Genomic DNA, 21,862 nt, shown 5'->3' on the forward strand with positions numbered 1-21,862 from the left:
ATGTTAGCAGAAGTGGTTTTAAAGTGTTAGTTGTTATTATTATTTAATATTATATGAGCCACTATGAGCTACAGATGTGTAAACATATTGGCAAGGTTTTATTGCTTCATAATGTATTCTGTTCAGGCTGGAGAGATTTTTTAAATGTGTTCTAGTCAGAATTGAGCTCCTTGCTCATAACTGAATAATTTAGACATGTTTCAATATTGTTTATATCTTTTTTTCTTAATTCTTCATGCCAAAAAAATGAGAAACTCTTTGTATACAAGGAGTAGTATCTTAAAGAAAATCTTACCTTTTTATGTTGTTTCCAAGATTAGTGATACTACTGGAGCAAAAAAAGGATAATTGCTTGGAGTGGTCGTGATAGAAAGTATTCAAAATTAGGAATTAATTTTCATCCAAAATTTTAAACAATTTTTGTTTAAAAACTGAGCTTTGGTGGGTAAGAAATGAGGTGTGAAGACAAGTGGTTTGAGATCTTCCATTACGATGACACTTGGAAAAAACTACATACTAAGTGTTTGGAGTTTCAGGGTTTCTTTCGTGTTCTGTTTTATTTTCCTTGTACTTTGATCACTTTTGATCCCAACTGCATGCAAGACATTATTTTCCTGTGCATTGCAACTTTTTACCTTGTTTAAAGAAAACAGTTTTATGCAGAAATAGTCAGACATCATATGCTTAGCTTCAGATTCATTGTGAAGCTTAACTTTTGTCTTTATAACCATGACTTGCTTTCTTTTGTAGTTTTGGAGTTCTGCAGGGTCAAGGCCATACCTTTTGTTGCAAACGATGTCAGAGTACTTTGCAATCACCCAGTTTTATTGAAGATTAACTGAGATCAGGAAATATTGTTAATTAATCAATTTTTATCTGAGAAGCCACACATGGAGTTATTACTAGAGTTTCAGAATGGCTGCAACTATGGGATAATTCTGATTTTATTTTTTTTTACATGCAACTTTAGATGCTAAACAACAGGTCCTCAAAAAGTAATCCTTGTGCTCCTGTCTAACTCTTTAAGCATATACTTTTGCTTTTGTACATACCAAATATGACAACTCTTGGCAGGACCTAGTATGTTAGTGCCTGATTCATTATTGAATACAAATGAGAAATACAAAGTAAGCCAGATTTTGTGTCAAGTCTTCTCATGGATTCAGTCAATCAGGCCTGCTCTAGTTGCTTCTTTCTTTCCAAACCAGAGAGAAATAAATCTGCTGCCTTTTTATACAGCTGTCCAGTGGTTCCTAGAACAATTTAGCCTGTAAGGGATAAATGTTGGAGTCCTTTTTTTGCCCTATATGTGCCAGGAGGGGTAGGAAAAGGCATTCAATTCTATACCTTCCCTCTTCTAGGAAGTATGACCAATTGTTACCTGTGTTTGGTGGTGAAGGTGTTTTAGTTTTCTATCTCTAGCTCAGCTACTCTTTTTAAAGTGTATAAGCAAGAGTGATTCTGTAGTCTGCTGGGTAAGGAACTTGTTTGTGAGTCCTGATTTCTGGTTTGAGACCACTTCTTATGAAGTCTTTTAATAACCCTTAAGGTGGATAACAGAATCCAAGACTTAAGTCTTGAAAGTACCTAGCCCATAGGCTACAGTCATGTTATTCTATCATTCTTTGTAGCTTAATTCAGTCATAATTGCAAGGTTGAGAGTGTCTTGGCCAAGATAGTTTCTGGTTTGAAAAGACATTCTCATGAGAATTAAACTGAATCCCTTCAGAGAAGGAAACTAAAGCCAGACCTGCCCTAGGCAGTCCCTGCTCTATTCTTGAATTGTGTATCTTAGAATTTTATACCAAGAGGTTACTTAGGATTTTGATTCCTGAACAGAGAAGGATTTATGAGTTTTCCTTGAGAAGTTTGGGGTTTACTGTATTGATTACAAACACAAACTGTCTTATGTTCCTAAAAACCCCAGAGGTTGTATAAGAAGCTTGAAGGCCTAATTCATGTCTACAAATTTCACTCTGGAGGGCAGGTGTCTAGAAATTGTCCCAACCAACATATATTTGGAGCATCCCCTATCAATACCTAGCTGTAGCATTTTGCTCACCTTTCCTCTGAGTAGGGAGCCTCTGTGTACACTGGCAACTATGAGTAGGTAGACTGAATTGCACAGTGTTGTGGCCCAGTTGCTGGGCAGTCAGCATAGACCCTTCTACAAGGTAAATTTCCTATAGTATATTCTTAAGGCCCTTTATGTGTCTAGCCCCAAGGAGCTGCCTTTCACTGATCCTAGGTAATCATAAATCCTGTCTGTTAGTGATAACCAAGCAGATGCAGCACAGAATATTACCCTGTGAGGCTGCTTGATCATTTGCCTGTTGCCACAAGTGGTCCTTGTGTGCTCCTTCAAATTGCATGTGCTCCTTCAGTGCTTCTGAAAGTCAGCCCCCAGGTGGTTCAAAGATGTGTGTGCAAGTTTTGGATTCTTTTTGAAAATTTGATTTCTATTACTATTTCCAAGGTAAAAAATGAAACTTGAAGTGAACTGGAGAAAGGATGCCTAGTATCCTAAACTTGAAGTAATTTCAGTCAGAGGAATACCTTCTCTAGCAATAAGGCTCAATTGTATCCTTGGCGCAGCCTGATACTGCATCTTTGGTTTAACGAGCAGAAATGCAAACCCTGCATAGAACAGGGACCTTCTTTGGCTGCTTTATAACTCTAAAGCACAGATGTCTGTATCAAGTTGCATCTGAGTTTCTGAAATATATTTAAAGAGTCTTTTCCTCCTGCAGGAGGAAGACTTAATAACTTGATAGAATTAATTATCAAGCATTTGAAAGATTTGCAGACCTGTCTGTACCTTGTTATTCTCTACATGCTTGTTTGATTTTGTGGTATAGAAAATACTCCATCCAAATCCTTGATTTTTTTTTTTTAAATACTGTAAGCAATGACATGGATTGTAGTTTTATTACCTGTATTATAGAGGCTTCTAAATGTAGATTTAGAAGCCTCTATAATGCAAAGAAATTTGTGTATTTCTTCAAAGAAATTTGAAGTCCACTGTACTAAGCACTGGAAAATATTTGATAAGGAAGTCTGTTTCAAAGATCTTGAAGTACAAAGGATGAGCTAAAAAGAAGTTTCCTTTTTAGTTCTGTAGAGAAGAAAGTGGGATGTACAATGATTGTGACTTGTCCTGGGAGCATGTGGTGGCATCAGTGCAATCTGTGTGAGATCTCCTGTCCAGCACTTTAATTGCACAAGTGTATTTCTCATGTGACAAAGTTATTTCAGAATATTTCTAAAGTGAACAATTATCACCTCTTTCATACTGAAGAATCTTAGTCTCTGAATATCTACATTACTGGATATGCTGATTTTAAAAGTAGTGAGAATAGTGTGACTTATCACAGTGTGACTAGTTGCAGAAGACTTCTACAGGTTGCTGTTGTCTTGGTTTTTTTTTTCCTGTACCCCCCTCTCCAGCTTTACAGCATATATGTGTAGGTATAGTGGTTGTGGAGGCAGAAGGGTGCCAAGTTGATATCTGGGTCATAACATGTCACGTTATGGCCTCTAAAGTAAGTTAAAGCTCAAATTAAACTAGTATATAAGACTTCAGTGAAACACAGTGCCAGATTTTGCCGTGTGAACTTGTAGATGCAGTTCATCTGCCTTCCCTGAGAATGGGGGTATGCCTGGGTGAGATGAGCAAGAGCTGGGAGGCTGTTTAGATATTATTTCCTCTCATAAAAGCAAAAGGATCAGCATGAGCTTTTTCAGTTAACAAGTAGCTGAACCAAGGCTGTGCTGTCATGAAGCTCCCCAAATTAGAAGAGAATAAGTAGGCATTTGAGACATACTTTGAAATAGCATTGTTCTTCCGTTGAAACCAGAATCCTCCTGCCTGTCAGATATGGCTAAGCATTCTTCCTTCAGGAGAGGGTAGGCAGGAGCAGGGAATGATCCTGAAAGGCAGTGCTTGGGGTGGCCTGCTGCAATACTAAAATCTTGACTCCATGGGCAAGATTGTGCCTTAGGAGAAAATCCTAAGTGACAGCTGGGAAAGGTAATTGGTTTCAGGTGTATTCCCATGTTTTAATGTTGATATTTATCTTTTTTACATTTTTTTTTCAACTTTTAAAATAAAGGATGTGAACTTTTGTTGTATTGGACTCAGTCTGATATCTCACTTTAACTGGTTTCACCTTAACTCAGTTTAAGGTTAATCTGTAAATTCTGGAATACTTTTATTTCTCTGGCAGTAATAAATACAAAGAAAACAAAATCACAAAGCCCCCACAGTGTTGCTGTACTGAAAGCCCAAGACTGTTTTGAAAATCAAAAGATATGAAGCATTTTCTCATTAACTTGCAAGGATCATGCTGAGGAGTAGCAGCATCAAATCCCAGGAAACAGAGAAAATGGCGAAGAGCAAGTAATAAGAGAAGCAGCACCTAACTCAGGATTAATTCCGTATTACTGTAATGGCACTTTATATTTTTGATACTTGGTATTAAAATAAAAATAAAATAAATTACAAATGTGTTCACATGTTTGTGAAGGTGTTTATACCTGACCACTTAATAGTCGTTGGGCTTGGAACAAACTACATGTTTGAAAAGGGCAGCTGATGTGCAACTGTATGTTATTTTATTATGAAATGTTTCTAAAAAATGCATGGTTAAGACAGTGAAGAGTGAAATTGGATGAAATTTGTTGCTATCACATTAGTGATACATCTGGGAGATTTTAAAATTCAGTTAAATCATGAATAGCACTGCTCTGCAACAATTTTGCTGACGCAAACTTTCTGTAAGGTTCCTTGTTCTTTCAAAGAATGGGAGAAAGTAATCTCTCTCTTTTTCTTGCTATGGGATATATAATGGAGCAAAAAAGTGAAGATGAAGAAACATCTTCTCCTAGCTAGTCTAACTGTAAGTATATGCTGAAACAGCCTTGCAAACCCTGTTCATAGCAGATCATCACCACTATGTTATTTTGCTAGCTTTGCTAAAGAAATATTTGAAGCATATCTTACACTTTAGTATCTAAAGAATTGACAGATTTTAATATAATTAATGTATTCTGTCCTTCAATCTTGAACAACTTAACCCCTAATGTGTTTTGTTTTTGCTCAAAAATGGCTCTCAGTACTTCTGCAAACTGAAATATTATGACTGCCTTCATAATTGTAAGGAAAAAGTATTGAATTTCTGCTAAAAAGCATTTACAGATAAGATAGTTTGAATAAGTGTCACTTCACAAAAAACTGGGCAGAAAAAGCAAGCCTTCCCCAGGAATTGCCATGGAGTAATCCTAATTAAGATTTGCTATTGAAATCCTGGGGTTTCAGCAGAACATTGATTATTCTTAAAATGGTGCTACTCACAGCTAGTGACAGAGTCGATAACACTGCAGCTAAATACTTTCCATGTCAAATAACACCTTATGGGGAGAAATTGTTTATTAGTGAAGAAATTAAAATCTTAATTTTTTTGATCTGGGGGAAAACAACAAAAAAGCAGAAATCAGTCGAGTCTGCTTTTACCTTCCATTGTTGAAGTCCTGCAATTATTATATTTAAATATTAAGCTGTGTTGCATTTGTTTGTTTTTAAAGGAGAAAATGCTAAAGTCTTAATATAGTTCTCAAAATATTTGACATGCTATTTCAGTAGGTCACTGTTCAAAACAAAATAACTGCAACCCTACACTGTTGAGGGTAACCAAGTAGCAGGAATAAGGCTGTGGTGCCTGGCGCTTGTGCTCCATGGATGCACTGACTTGTCCCATCTGTTAGCAAGGATCACCCAGATCACCCTTTACAGTTGCATTGCAGGATGCTCAGAGAAGACAGCTGGTGGTACAGACACTGTTCTGGAGAAAGAGTTTTGAATGTAGTAGAGCTGACACCTCCAGTATAAAGTAAACAATTAATAATTTGCTGCTGCCAGAGTGATGCGTATCTTTTGGGAGAGAAGGGAAGTGCAAAGCCTCTGACAGAGTCTGGTCTGGTTTGACCCTTTGGGAATGTCTGAGATCTACATGGTACCTCAGCCTTTTCCTGCAGTTGCTAGAAATTCATGGCTTTACAAACACCTTGTAAAACTTAGGCTCCAAAGCATCATAATAATGGCTTGTTTATGTTCCCTGCTCCACCTCCCCTTAACTGTTAGGAGGAAGGATAGATAAAGCCAGAGGCACATTTCTTGTCCTCTCCATTGAAATTTAGGTCCAGTTCCTTAGGAGCTGCAGGCACTATGCCTAATTATATTGTGCACAGGTAAATGGGAGTGAAACCATGGCCACCTTTGTGCTGCTCAGTAGATGTTGCTGTGTTGTGCACAGGACACCCGTTGAAATGGTACCAATCTGATCAGTGACCCTTAGAGGAGAGCTGCTCTGTTTTGCAGGTCTTAGATAGCTTAGCCCCACTGTTCTGTCACTGTCTCAATGCCCTGTGCTTTTTGATTTGAAGAGCCTGATGGAGCTAGGGTATTCCTGGGGCTGGGAGGAAGATCTGGGGAGTTGGCTTAGCAACACAGAGGCTCATTCTCTCCTCAGGGAGATGCAAAGCAGCCTTAAGGGAGAGTCAAATCCTATTGACAAGTTGTCTGTGTTAATACTCTCTGGAAAGCCAAAGACATCTGTCCTATAGATATAAATTGCTTGAATGGGATGAGTCTGAACATGCTCGAGAAAGCAATAGCTGTAGTAAGAAATCTGTTATGTATTGCTAAGGTGAATGACAAAGAAATGGTCAATAGAAATCTACTAAACAATATGTTAGGAATTTGATATTTACATATCAAACTTGTAAAGTATTTTTTGCTACAGGCAGTAAATAATAGAGGTGGAACTTGTTTTCCTTCTCTTCTTTTCTATTGTACATCCTTGAAACTTGTCCCCTGCTGGGTTTCATGTGTGTGTACCCATAATAACATTCCTAGTTAGTGGCAAAACTGACAGCTCTACAGGTTTTTCTGTAAAAGACTTCATTAAATGCCAGCCAGTAATCCAGTGGTATTTGCTAACATAATGCTGTAAAGTCAATCTGTTTCCCTTTCCTCTTGCTCACTTCTTTTCACAAGAAAATTCTCATTCTCAGCAACCACAAGAAAAAACCCAGCATTACGCTGACAAATTGTTTCCATTCAGCCCAAAAATAGAAAAGGCATATTTGTTGACAAACTCTGACTGAGCTGTGTCACCTGGTATTAAAAAAACATGCATAACTAGAGATTATATTGTCAGTTTAAATAGATCTGTAGTCATTTTGCATTTCAAAACTTTGCAACAAAACTGGATCATAATGGCAATCTGAATGCTACTGGAACCTGGAAAAAAGATTGGTTTTATGAAATATTTAAGTATTTTAGATCTAGTATATTCCTTTTAATAAAATACATACTGTCTCCCACGGTTCTTGACAGCACAATGCAAGCAGCTGTTGAAAATCTACTTTGAGACAAACATCACGTGTCAGACCAACTCCTCCCACGATTACCACTCCAACCTGAAGCCACTTGGCACAGTGCACAAATTGGCCAGATCTAGTTAGGGTGGGACTTCTGAGCAAAGCCAGGGCAGCTGGGAGATGAACCTCTCTGTGCAAGCCCTGCCAGCAGCCTGCAGTAAGAACCTGGCTAGAGACTAACAGGTCCCCAGGGAAGGTGTCAACACTGCTCCTTTAGCTGGCTGGAGGCGTTTATTCACCATAGGTGCAGCTACCCTGATGAGAAGTGAGATGAGGATGAGGACGGCACTCTTTGGTCTGTACCGAAGACTTGGGAGAGGAAGGTGGTTTTGGGACCACATAATTTCAGTGGCAATGATAAGTGCACCTAGTTAAGGACAGAGTAAAACGAGACATTTCTAGGCTACAGTAGATCTGCTAAGCATGCTGCCTTCCCTGAATGCTAATACAGCCACTCTGCTCTAAATGCAGTCACATTTTGTTACTTCAGGCAGTGGCAAAATGCCAGGGTAGGTGCTAATCAAAACTATAAATAAAATCAAATGTGTGGAGGGAAACAGTGCAATTGAAAATGTTTTCCCAAAACATACAAAGTCTGAAATTGTAAAGCATTTATCTTTTATCAAGTTGGGAATTGCTTATTGCAGTCTCAAAGCATTATTAACAAGCTCAGCAAGGTTATTACCTAGCTATGGTATTGAGAATTAAAGTTGCTTAGGAAGCACTGTTACTTACTTGCATTAGCTCCAGTAGTCGTTTTGTATCCCATAACTTGTATTCATTCTATCATTGCCAGAATATCTGCATATACAGAACTTTTGGTGAAGGCAGTCTACAAGAGTTTCTGTTCCTGAAGGACAAGGGTTGGCCAATTCTCTACAAGATGTACACAAAGCCAATAGCAGCTTATTCTTTCTCATCAGGACCTGAAAAAATACAAATCAATACCTGATTTATCATTTGCAGTGGCCATGAAAGACTTTAACGCAACAGTTACTTTAAATTCAAAGGTTTTCTTCTAATCCATCTTATTACATCCCTGAAAACATTGGCTTCTGTTTCCAGTAGAAGTAAAATTTATAGATGCTTTACCAATGATTCTCTGAAGTGGATTCTCCTAGCTGTGTTCTTGAAATGTACCCTGAATCGTGTTTTATTTCTCAGCTACAGGGGTGTCAAAGGTTGAGCTAAAAGCCATGGGATTAATCTGAAACCATAGTGTTACTACAGAAATTAAGGAAAATCTTCTAGTTTATTAGAACACCTTCTCTTTGCAGTGGGTGTGATGTAACTGTGCACTTGGGAAATATCTTTGTGCCTTACTGAATTATGGGGATTATAGACTAGTGCTTATGCAGTTAATAATTTCATTAAAGTAAATGTTAGAGTGTACAAGTGCATGCACAGAGTTGCACACAGTCTGACTGTTGTGCTAAGGTCTTTTTGCACTTGTGTAGTGTTTAATGATTTTCTTTTACCTTTGTATCCACTTCTTTGCAAATTCAGAGGCTGCAATTGAGAATGTGGATTACTTTGTATGTCTTACATATGTTCTTACGGGCATACGGGTACTCATATCCAATAAGCTGTTTGTATTTTCTAAGTGACTGTGGGAAACATTATTGCATTTCTTTTGCCATTTTTAACTCTTTTTTATAAAGACAAAGCAAATTTTGAAATGAGTGAGGTTTTGCAGAACTTTTATCATAATCATAAATCATATGGGTTTTTTTATAAACTATGTACATATGGAAGCATGACAACAATCAACCACAAACTACTTTTCCTGCAGGCATTTCACTTTTTTAAGGAAATATTTTTTATCAATGGCAGTAAAGCAGAAACTTGAGTAGTTTCAAAATAGACCATTAATTCTTACAGATCCTTGTTTATGTTTTGTTTTAGTCCTTTCCTTTCAAAAAGATTTCCAAACAGAATCTGCTACACAATTTGTACAAGTTGGCACTTGGGGATTAATAGGCCTTTCCAAAGCTGAATTGTTTTATAAAATTAGTCAAGGCTTCTAAAGTTTTTTTCTACAGAGTGGCTTTTTCTGCTTTGTTTTAATTTAGTATTCTCCTTAAATTGGTATTAAATTTTTAATTCCGCATGATCTTTAAATCGGTATTAAATTTCTTAACATGACATTTGAAAAAACAAATGTGAAATGTGTGCATATGATGGACACAATAAAAATCTTATGAGGAAACCTTCTTTGTTGTTAAGTGCATACTGCAATGTAGGGTGTCAAAGGAACCCCTATAGAATCATAGAATGGTTTGGGTTGGAAAGGACCTTAAAGATTATTTAGTTCCAACCCCCCTGCCATGGATAGGAACACCTTCCACTAGACCAGATTGCTCAAAGCCCCATCCAACTTGACCTTGAACACTTTCAGGAATGGGACATTCACAGCTTCTCTGGGCAGCCTGTTCCAGTGTCTGGCCACTCTCACAGTAAACAGTTTCTTCCTAATGCCTAATCTAAACCTACTCTCTGTTTAAAGCCATTCCACCTTGTCCTATCACTACATGTAAAAAGTCCCTCTCCAGCTCTTTTCTAGGCCTCCTTTAGGTGCAAGAAGGCTACTATAAAATCTTCCCACAGCCTTCTCCAGGTTGAATAATCCCAATTCTATCAGGCTTTCTTTCTTGGAGAGGTGCTCCATTCCTCTAATCATCTTTGTGGCCTCCTCTGGATTCGCTCCAGCAGGTTCATGTCCTTCCTGTGCTGAGGACCTCAGGGCTATCCAAAGTACTCTAGGTGGGGTCTCATGAGAGCGGAGTAGATAGGAATGAAACCTACACATTCAGTTTAGTAATAGTTCTGATTTATTATTCATTTATATGGACATAACACATAGCATATTTGAAAATACAGTACAAAGATCTCAATCCCTTGTTCATTTGTCTGCTACTGAATCAGTAGGAAGTTTGGGCTGTGATTCCACCCCAAAACTTATAAAATGCAAGTTTCACTATTCTTCTTTTAATTTTATATTTGTAATATAGTTTTGTAAATATAATACAGAGCTGCACTGTATTATGTCATGTATGTGTGTGTATGTGTGTGCATGTGCACATAGACATACTTGAATACTGTGAACAGAATATTAAGTGTGAGACAAAGCAGCTCCAGCATTAACCTCAGAAACTGGTGATTTTTTTTTTTAATTTTTATTTTTATTTCTGCTTAGATGGACAAAACCAATTTTGAAAAAGGGTTACAGACGACGTTTGGAGCTGTCAGATATTTATCAAATCCCTTCTGCAGACTCTGCTGATAATCTTTCTGAAAAACTAGAAAGGTAAGAAAGATTCATGAAATAAGTTTGTTTCAGGAATCACACTGCAATTTTCATAAAAAAGCTGTTGGATGACCTGTTTAAGTAACATTGGGTGCAAGTTGGTTGCACACAGTTGTACTTTGGAGATGACTGGGACCCCGGGTGGAGATGTACCACCTAGACGCTCTAAATTACTATACACAGCTACCCGTGACAGCTGTCCATTGATGAGAAGAGGCTAGACTCACAGTTTCAATGTTAGTTCCCCTTTCTGCTGTTCTTTCTTCACAAAATAACCTTGTAAAATCTTGGTTTATTTTTTCTTCAACTAAATAACATTCTTATTTTTCTTTGATACCACTGTTGAAAGACTAAGTGTTTCTGCAGAAATCATACCCCGACTTTCCTCATTTAGGCTTCCACTCTTCTTTACCCTATTTCAGTGGGTTCTAACTCAGAAACTATGCTGCACTTGTGACTAAGTGCCTAAATGCATTCTCTCTCCCCCAGCTTCTGGTGTAGGTTTCCCTGGTGTTCTGGGGCAGCTCATGTCTGCACAGTGCCAATCCAATTAAACTTAGTTGCAGTTTAGCATAAGTATTCAAAACTGGTGGAATATGTTGAGAACATTGGTATGCTTAAAGCATTTTGATAGTTTATAAATGGAATATTTTGGTTATTTAATATTCTGTTGCAAAATGGAGAAAAGAGTTAGCTAAGGAAATTCTCAGGAGTACTTTAATGTGAGCTTAATTTTGACTCTGCTCTCTGAGCATCATTACTTCTGATCAGCAATTTATTATTCAACAGAAAGTTATTGTCCCAGCAACACGAGTTAAAAATAGTGCTGTGCAGTAGAAAAGTCACATTTTTGATGCTTTGTTGGTGCTTTCTTTTTTGCAGACTGGAAGAGTTCCAAAACATTTATTTGCCTATTATTGTGCTTTGGTTTTTAGTACAGCAGGTTTCTTTAAAACATACAATGTAACCTTTTAATGAATTAATTCCCTGCAGGGTGATGGATGACCAAGTATTTAAAACTGCCAAATACATGGCTGAACTAGGTTTGAACTTTTATTGATCAATGAAGGCCAGGTCTTTGTGGTCTCTGCAAAGCTTTCTTTCATTAGCCACCTTAGCTAAATCTCCTTGGATATAGTTGGGTAAATTGAAGTATGTCAGACTCATACACCCATGTATTTGCTCTCACAACTTGTTTTTTTGGTTCCTTTTCAGAGAGTGGGACAGAGAGCTGGCAACTTCAAAGAAGAAACCCAAACTTATTAATGCTCTTCGACGATGCTTTTTCTGGAAATTTATGTTCTATGGAATAATGTTGTATTTAGGGGTAAGGTTTGTTCTCCTTTTCAGTGAACTTTTAATGTTCCATAAGTAGACTCAAGTCTTAGAGACTGCTAAGTTAATACAGAGCCCATTCAATAGCTACAGATCTTTACTCTGTGGATTGATTACAAAGGTTATAAATATAGAGATATACTCACGGGCTTTCATTAAAAAAATATTTTCTGATAATATCTTTTAAACATTCATATTATTAATTTTAAAATGTTTCTAATGCTGGCATATGCTTCTCCAAGTACAGGTAGAGCACCTGAATTTTTGTATCACTGCTGAACTAAAGTACTTGTTTTCTCATGTTATGGTTTTTAAGAAGATTCTAAAGAATTTTCTACCTTACGTTGAAACAAATGACCATGCAATTTTACACGATTCAGTCAATTTTTTCAAAGTGTCTAGCACACACATTCATAGTTAAATGCTTTATTGAGGTTTACGTATGCAATAAACAAGTTGTCTTCATCAGTGGTAACAATTCTGTGTAAACAACTATGTGAAATTGTATCATAGAATCTTGGTACTGTCAGTGCTCCAAAGTGTGTGATCAGGAAATTGATGTAAAAGTCTGAACTGATTATGTTTATCACCTTTTGAACACATTAGGTAGGATTAACCTGACTTACCAAATGCCACCTGTTGGTTTGACAATCCTGTCACTGGGGTTAGGGGCTGTGAAAATAATTTATTACCAATGGTGTCTCACTAGGTGTGTTGTATAGCCAGACTGTAAATCTGAACATTGCAATTAACCAATATGCACATTAAATATCCATGTTATTGTCAAGTTTCTTTGATTTAATAGTAAAAAAGAGAACATATCACTTCTGTAAGGAGGGGCAGGTAGCTTGTGGAGATTAAAAGGATGTTGTGAGGTTATGTAGGGAGAAAAATAGAAGGGCCAAAGCCAAACTGGAACTGAATTTGGCCACTGCAGTTAAAGACAACAAAAAAAGTTTCTATAAATACTTTGGCAGCAAAAGGAGGGCTATGGAGAGTCTTCATCCTTTGCTGAATGCAAAAGTTAGCACAGTATCAGGGGATACCCTTTAGGTACCGGACACTAAGTTGTCTTTGTCCAGATAGAGTAGTTCACCCTCTAGGACAGGGCATCTTGCATAATAACCCTTCTTTCTATCCTCTTTCACCTTTTTTTGTCAATTCTTCTCTGGCATGAGACCCTTTATTTGTGGACCTTTGCTCAATCATGTCTTTTATGTGCTTCTGTGATCTCATAACTGCCTGTAGTTTTAAAATTTTTTTCTTACCAAGCCAGCAACTCCTTATTCATGATAGATTTAAAAAAAAAAAAAAACACAACAAAACTGTTCTCCAAATAGCTTACCGTACACTATAATAGCTGTTTCTGCAGAGTTTGCCAGCCAAAGCTTTTGCAGTAATGCATTCATGTTAGAAGTTAAGCAGTGTCTGAGGGCTTTTGCAGGCAGTCTTGAGGATAGCACTCTTTCCCAAAGTATAGATCATGTGTGTGAGTATGCATACATGTCATTGTGCAGGGTTGATTTCTCCATATGGACAATTTTAATGGAGTGTGGTTTTAGAGCAGGTGGAGACAGAATAAGACTGCAGGATATTTGAGTCATATTTTTTGTTGGTTGTGGACTTTTTTTTAATTTCTTTAAGAAATTATAGATATGTGCAATTAAACACCTAGTTAAAAAATCTACCCCTTTCACAATGAATACGGAAGGATTAATTCAGTTTAAATTCTTGATTCTATTATCATTAGTCTTCGTTTCATTGAAAGCTGCTTAATTTTCTTGAAAGAGGAATTATAAGAGAAAAAACTTGCTCCTAAAGCTGCTGGTGTTCTTTTCAGACCCTGCTTGCGGAAATTAATGGGAGCTTTGCCATCAATTTGAATGGGGACAGGATGTTGTGCCGTACTGGCATAGGTGTAACCAAGTTGTATGTTCTTTGAACTTCATTTTCCTTTCAGATCCTCTCTTGTCTAATCTCTGAGCCGTCTTCACGACACCTTTCTTGGAGTGTAGTTTAAACTCTGCTGACATCCCTGTTGTTTGTGTAGTTGTCATTGCAACTGGCACGACAGCTTTGCTCTCATTAGGTCTAGCTTTTTTTCTGTCTCTCCCTTTCCCCTAACGCACCACAGGTGATGATGTTATCGCAGGGTGGACACTTGTGCTCTGGCCCCCTAGAGTACTACGACTCTTCCTCATAAATAGTGTTATGTTAGGCACATTGAGTTACTGCACTTAATATATCTGCTCCCCTGTTGTTTGAAACAGCTTCCATGCTTCACCCCATCAGAAGACGAGTCTTGCAATTTAAAGAAAAGGTGTTATGCTGGTGAAACAAAAATCTTTCTTTTTAGCTTGATACCTACTAATCAAATAGGTACTTTGCTGTGAGGATTAGTTTGATTCTACTTCTACTTTTGTCTTATATTCATCCCCATAAAATGTTTATTTCCACTCAAGCACAGCAGCTGCTAACATTAACTTAGAAGTGGTATTAGTATCATATCCCAAAGGACCCTAATGAGGATTTCCTGAAGTTCCTGCATATGGGTCACGGGTGTGAGTGAGGAGTCAGGGAGGGATATGAAAATCCAGAAGCACTTCTTGGGCAGATGCCAAAGCAGAGATGTGCATTATTGTCTTCAAATGCAGAGTGTTTGAACATATGGGGGATACACGTAACAAAAAAGTCCTTATTGTGTAAGAGTAATCATACCAGGTCAGATTAGCATGGTATCCTGTGTCATACTCTCATTTCTCTTCAGATCTTCACTCTTTTCATTAAGATTTCTGTGAGGGGGACATTTCTGAGTTTCTCAGTGACCTATGATGAATGCAGAGGGAAGAGTAAGGACAGGAGATGGCAAAAAATGACTCTTAAAAAGTGAATTTTCTGTTAGGTGCACAAATCCCATTTGTTTTTTTAGGGAGGTTGTTCTTATTGGTTTACCTGTATTTACATCAGTAGATTATTTCAAGTTTACAAGAGGAAAAATGAAAACCAGGTAGTTCTGCTTTGATTTATATGTAGACTAGATAATATCTTTGGTAAGTAAGTTGATAAATGTCCATTGTAAACCAGAGAATTTTTATGCCCCATGAGATCGCATATGAGTTGGCTTGGTGCCAGCCACTATTTTACACTTAGTCTGTAAATCACCTTTTTTTTCCAGCAAGCTAGGAATGTATGCAATACCTTTATAGTCACAACAAACACAGCAGCAGAACATGGCATTTTTACTGGAATAAAAGTAAATACAAAAAAAAAATCTTGCTATTTTAAGCCTATATAGAAAAGCTTATCTTGGAATCTCTGTACTGCATTGTCCTTGAGAGGTGAATGTTTTGTATTCTGTGAGTTTTGGGGAGTCTTGGTTTGATGCTTTGGGATGCATATGGTCTAAGCACAGCTGCTTGGGTCATGTGTGTTTTAATAAACACTCCTCCCTTTGCCTACTAATAACACTGAAGTCTTTGTCAAAGCTGGCTCCAGATTTACTGCATTTGTATTGGGACAGAGTGGTATTTAATTTGGGAAATGTAGCTCTTCGCACAGGCATGCTGTTTAAGATGTAAAATTTCACCTCTTCTGTGGAAAAAGTGAATGATGAATATCAGCTCCACCAACAGTACCAATCAAAAGGGTTTACGCTACAGGTTGTAGAAGTATTTGGGATTGCTTTCATATAAGAGAACAAAAGGAACCCAAAGGAGAAGGAAAAAAAATTAAAGGGAATTTTCCCAATCTATCTATCACAGCAGAACATTAATTACAGCTAAACTTCACCAGTTCACTTCTCTGTGAGTCTCTGGACAGTGGTCTGTGTAGTTTTCAGCTGGAAGGCAGTACTAGTAAATTTTTGGCAGAATTTAACACAACTGTATAAAAAAGAATTCAGTGGTGTCTTGTTACTTTGGAAGTATCAGATGCTTTCTGCTGCAACACAACAGAAAGAAGGATAAGGAGACAAGCATAAAAGTTCATAACACTAAGTATTTTTACATTGAACATAACAGTGAAGCAAAAGAGCACATACATGCTTCATATCCTTCTGAAGCTCATGCAGAAGATGAAGCAAAGTGTTAGACCACAGCACAAACAGTGCAGTTCTTGGGAAAGGACTGGGGAAGTGCTGGGGCTTCCAGAGCAGGAGGGATGGGTTTCTTTGTGTGATTTTTGTTAAACTTGCCTCCACTACTTTTTACTCCCTCTCATCCTGCTTTTGTTACAAACCTGGATGCAGTGTCTAGAGCTGTTGAGGAGGATAATCCAATTATTTATATTTTTACTCTGTAGCTATTTCCATTTACTTTTGGTTTTAGCTGTATCCTCATTGTGTTGTTCTGGTGGTGTTCATTTCTGAGTCTTCCTGTGTCCTCTAAGTCCAGTAAAGTGCAGTGTAAACCATTCCCTAGGGGCCAAAACAGAGATCCAGCCTGATAAACTGGATTCAGTCATATGATATGGCTAATCCATTATAACTCTGTAAAGTAAATGTGGAAGCTAATCTCAGTTGTCGCTTTTGTAGAAATGATCAAATAAAATTTACAATCTAGATTTGTTTTGGTGGAGTTGCAGGAGCATCATGGATTTAGACAGCAGTGAGTTGTGTGTTCTCATGTGTAATTACTGCAATTTTCTTTGTTTTGAACAGCGAACAGGCCTGACTTCTTTATTTAAGATATTAAGCTGTAAATCTCATCTGGTAGGACTTGAAATTAAGATGTTAGCCATTTTGAAAAAAATGAACAAACTGTTGACCAAAATTATTCTTCTCCTTTCTATCTGCAGGAAGTCACCAAATCTGTGCAACCCCTTCTGCTGGGAAGAATAATAGCTTCCTATGATCCAGATAATTCTGATGAAAGATCCATAGCCTACTACCTGGGTATTGGCTTGTGCCTTCTCTTCCTTGTAAGAACACTACTTATACACCCTGCTATATTTGGTCTTCATCATATTGGAATGCAAATGAGGATAGCTATGTTTAGCTTGATTTATAAAAAGGTAATTGTTTCATTTACACTCTAAGCCAAACCTCTGTTTATAGCCTGCATAACTTTTAGACTAGTTTGTTGAAAGATTGATAGCTTTGTTAAGGTAAACAAAGCACATAGAAGAATAATGTGGCTAACATCAATTTCTGACAGCTCTCCATTTCCCAATCCAAAGAACTAAATATTCATCTACAGCTGGTTTGGCTGAACTCAGCCTCTATGTGAGTTCAGACTTGCTGGATATGTGATGAGATGCCTTAATTGTTCTACCACTGTGCTCCTGTTATACATGTATATTGCAAAGGAAGAATAACAAGCTGGTGGCCAAAGAATATCTTCAAAAGAGAATTAGAGGTGAATATTTTCAGCAATAAATATAGCATTGAAGGGATTGAGTTTGAATGATACTGTGTGAGATCTCTATAGCATGAAGAATCAAGAGATACTGGTGCATTACACAGTCACACATAAAAAGATTTAAAAAGGTATTTGGTTTTACCAATGCCAAAAGCAGCTAATTTAAACAAACATGTTAGTTGTTCTAGTATAAAGCTCACTGTGAAAGCATCTTCCAAAATATTTGTCAGGAGGGGCACAGCAGGAGATTTTTGAGGATGCACAACAGCACACAGCATGCATGCTTAATTAAAACTTGTATTTGCATATATATCTATATATATAAAATATTCAACAGAAAGCAAGGACTAAGTCAATAAATCAATATTTGTAAAGCAATTTAATGGCTATATTGAATTCAAGTGACATAAATAACAAGTTTAATGAGACTTTCTTCATAGCATAAACAGATAAGTGGGTTATTATTTATACTACTGTGCCGTTGTTTACCATTTTTATCTGTATTTATTCTGTTTTATGGGGATGAGTTAGATGACCACTTTTCTATTGTTTTGTTTTCTTTTACAGATCTTAAAACTGTCAAGCAGAGTTCTAGATAAAATAAGTACTGGACAATTGGTCAGCCTTCTTTCCAACAATCTGAACAAATTTGATGAGGTGCGTCATTAGTTAATTCACCTGGTGAACCATCAAATACAAATGCAATACTTCAAGCTATTCATGACAAATATTAAGGAAAGAAGGAGCATAAATGATGAACTGCAACAGAGTGCTCCCTGTCTTAAGGAAATGCATTGGCACGTGGTCATGGAAATGCTCATTCTGATACTTATGACATCCTTTATCTCCTATGCTGATTAGTAGAGGAAATCTAAAACCCACTTATATCATAAAAACATGGTTGTTTTGCAGTCGGATGAGAACCTGCCAGGAAACCTCCATGTTTACATTGGTTTCATAGAAGTCAGAACTTGCTGGTTCAACCCTTCCATCCTATTTCCTGTATGTTTTTACTAAAGTGATTCAGTCTGTTCCTACCATTGAACAAGCGATGAGGTTCAACTTCATGATGCTACTGTTACTCACTGTCCTAAAAGTGCTTGTTGATGTAAGACTGTGTTAGGAGTTAGGAGTCATTCCCAACATATCTGTCTTAGGCAATACTTACAGAGTCTCCTGTAAAACTTCTCTTTTGTTAAAGACATAGAGATAAATTCCTGCTAATGCCTTTCAGAACTGGAAGCTCCATGAAATTCTATTCATAATGTGTGTTTAATTGGCCCATTGGAACTATAAAGTTTGCTTCCCATTAAAGACGCAAAGTCAGAGAGACTGTAGAGTCAAGGCTGGGACTGCAGGGTGTATTTGCTTCAAGCAATGTATTCCTATGTAGAGCAATGTCAGCTAGCACTGAATAAGTTGAGACAAATGGTCTATCATTGCAGCAGTGTAGCTGCACTAACACAAACCCCTGTGCAGTCTAACCATGGGACTCAGTCCAAAATTTGAATGTACAGGAATGTGACTGAAGTAGGCAGCAAACTGTATTGAATTAGTTGTGTTCATGCAACAGTCATCTCTTCACCAAAGTAATATTTGCCTTCTATATCAGATTAATGCACTCTCAGAAGATTCTTATGTGTGTTTTTCTCATCTTACAGTGGTTAAAAAAGCCAGCATTGATACCAAATTCTGTTTACTTTTACAAAGCTCTGATTTTTCCTTGTGCATATATGTAACAAAGAGACAATTGCACACTGAACTTTGCCTTAGAAAAATCAAAGTTTAGGTGCGGAATGTGTATTTATTGCTGCATTGTCATAATAATTAACACCCAGAATGCTATGTGCTCAGGATCACAAATCCTCCTTTATAAACTTGTTTTACTACTGGAAATATTTGTACCATTCTTCACTACATTTTTAAAAGTGTCACTTTAATAGCTTCTTCTTTTTCATATGGTTTTCAGAACACATCTGTAACTCATATTATTATTATTTTCTGCTGTGGCCTTCCATAGGGTCTTGCTCTGGCTCATTTTGTATGGATTGCACCATTACAAGTGGCACTGCTGATGGGACTGCTCTGGGATATGTTAAAAGCTTCTGCATTTTCTGGACTGGCTTTTCTAGTTGTCCTGGCCTTATTCCAAGCCTGGCTGGGACAAATGATGATAAAATACAGGTGACAAGACTGTTTTAAAGTATTTCAATATATTTTCCTGGAATAAATTGGTTTTAAGAAGTTATACCACTTGATTAAAGGTCTCTGGTTATGACCTTAAGTCAGAGAGTGTTTTCTGTGTTGGGAAAGTTACAGACAAACCTTCACCTATTTAGCAGCAGGTGTCTAGACTTAACAAAATGAAAAGCAGTAAATAGTGTTGGAATTAAATTTAGAATTTTTACAATTAAAACTCCTTGTTAGTGACTTGATTTATTCTTTTTAGAGTATGTATTTTTGCCTTTGTAAAGCAATTTCTGGATTTCTAATAGTTCTTTTTACATTATTCTTAATAATTCTGTTAAAGTAAAAATTTTAAGCAGAGGCATATATGGAAGGTGTTTTCATAAGATATAATGAGATACAAGCTAACTATACAGTATGAAAAAGAGGAAGACTGACCTTCTGCCTTTTTACTTTCTAGGAATAAGAGAGCAGGAAAGATCAATGAGAGACTTGTCATCACCTCAGAAATAATTGAAAATATACAGTCAGTTAAAGCCTATTGTTGGGAAGATGCAATGGAAAAAATGATTGAAAGCATTCGTGAGTAAGTGTTCTCATTTGTTAGTCAAATTTTTTTTTGTGCTCAGAAAAAAACTTAGGTGGCTATGAATATCATCTGTGGTCTTGTTAGTGAAGAAGTAAAGCAACAACTATTAATTCTCCATAAACTAACCATGCATTCCCACACTGCAGTTTGGGTTTTTTTCCCAATTTGTCATGCTTACTATGAAGGTGAGATTTTTCTTTTTTTAATTTACTTCCTCATTTGTTATAGTGATATTTCAGTGGCTAGTTTGTGCAGGTAAAACAATTGTGGGATCTGTGTTTGTTTCTGGCCAACGCTATCGTCATCTTACAATAAAAAGCCCTTTTGTGATGGTTACTTAAGGCTTTACAGACATTCCTATTTTGTGGTGAAGGAAACAATATGAATCCTATATAGCCATTTTCTGAGAAATGCAATAAAGCTGGTTATAAAATTTGCATGCAATCTTTGAAAGGATTAAAGTAGAGTAACTTCATGTATTCGTCCCGCACATTTGCATAAACATTTATTGTAAATGGCCTTGTATAATGCTTATCTCCTCAATTAATGTAAAGATTGAACTGAAACTACCAGACCTGCAGCAGAAAAGAGGTAAGGTACCAGCCCAGTTATCTAAGACCAGTGAGAAGGAAGTCTTTGTTACCAACAGGGTGTCCCGGGGGGAAGGGAGGAGGAGTGACGTATTGATTGATGGGTGACGCTGAATTAAGGCTGTCCTGCATGTTCTGTGTGTTTGTTTAATCCTTTACAGAGAACTAAAATTCTGTGCCAGGTGTGTGATTGGGAAAATAAAAGAAATATAAGTGTCATATTATCATGTAAATAAAAGACATAAAATGATATTGTTACACAAACGCCTTCTTGTTCAGCTGCTTTCTGAAAGACAATCCAGGGAAAGTGAAGCGTTCTTTACCATCAGAATTTGTAATGATTTACTATAAACAATCAGAGAAAACTCAATCTGAATCCAGGCTATGAGTGCTAGCTTGAGGATGGAACTAGTTCAGGATTCCCCTGGTGTCACTAGTCACATGCATTGTTTTTAGGAAATTTGAGACCACATCATGTGAACAAATCCTGCAGGAATTAATTAAATAAATTGTAGTCTGCAAAATGGTCACAGAAACTGAGAAAAAGGACTGTTATTTTATGATTTATATTTTCTATAATAATTTACAGTGGATTTTGTAATGCTGGAATTAACTTTTATTGTATTATGCATGGATTTTTAAAAGACAAGAATGATAGCAATATTACAAGATCAGAGTACCTCTCCTATGAAGAAAGGCTGAGGGAATTGGGATTATTCAGCCTGGAGAGGAGAAGGTTCTAGAGAGACCTTATTATGGCCTTTCAGTACCTGAAGGGGGCCTACAAGAAATTAGGAGAGGGATGTTTTACAAGGGTACGTAGTGCTAGTACAAGGGGGAATGGCTTTAAACTGAAGAAGGGTAGCTCAGATTTTGTTTAAGAACTGATTGGCTGACAAAATTTGGTAAGATGCTGGATGCATATGGAAGTATCATGCATGTGTGGTGGGGAGCTGAAAGGGGATTTCACACAGCACCAAAATCATGGATGAACTTTGGATGCAGACACTGGCTCAAGACACGTAAAGGTTGTGGTGCTCAGCCTTGCAACACCAGG

At 37.1% G+C, this 21,862-nt stretch overlaps 1 protein-coding gene across 1 annotated transcript in view; it reads left to right on the forward strand.

The window, feature by feature from the left end:
- Positions 1 to 21,862, forward strand: part of CFTR (CF transmembrane conductance regulator) — a 104,512-nt gene that overhangs the window by 23,742 nt on the left and 58,908 nt on the right. The window contains exons 3-8 of the mRNA XM_029963525.1: positions 10,632 to 10,747; positions 11,963 to 12,074; positions 16,877 to 17,092; positions 18,007 to 18,096; positions 19,460 to 19,623; positions 20,087 to 20,212. Of these exons, the coding sequence (XP_029819385.1) occupies positions 10,632 to 10,747; positions 11,963 to 12,074; positions 16,877 to 17,092; positions 18,007 to 18,096; positions 19,460 to 19,623; positions 20,087 to 20,212 (824 nt within the window). The remainder of the gene's footprint in view (positions 1 to 10,631; positions 10,748 to 11,962; positions 12,075 to 16,876; positions 17,093 to 18,006; positions 18,097 to 19,459; positions 19,624 to 20,086; positions 20,213 to 21,862) is intronic.

The sequence above is a fragment of the Manacus vitellinus genome, unplaced genomic scaffold, assembly GCF_001715985.3.
Source record: "Manacus vitellinus isolate BGI_N305 unplaced genomic scaffold, ASM171598v3 scaffold_5_pilon, whole genome shotgun sequence".
Lineage (NCBI taxonomy): Eukaryota > Metazoa > Chordata > Aves > Passeriformes > Pipridae > Manacus > Manacus vitellinus.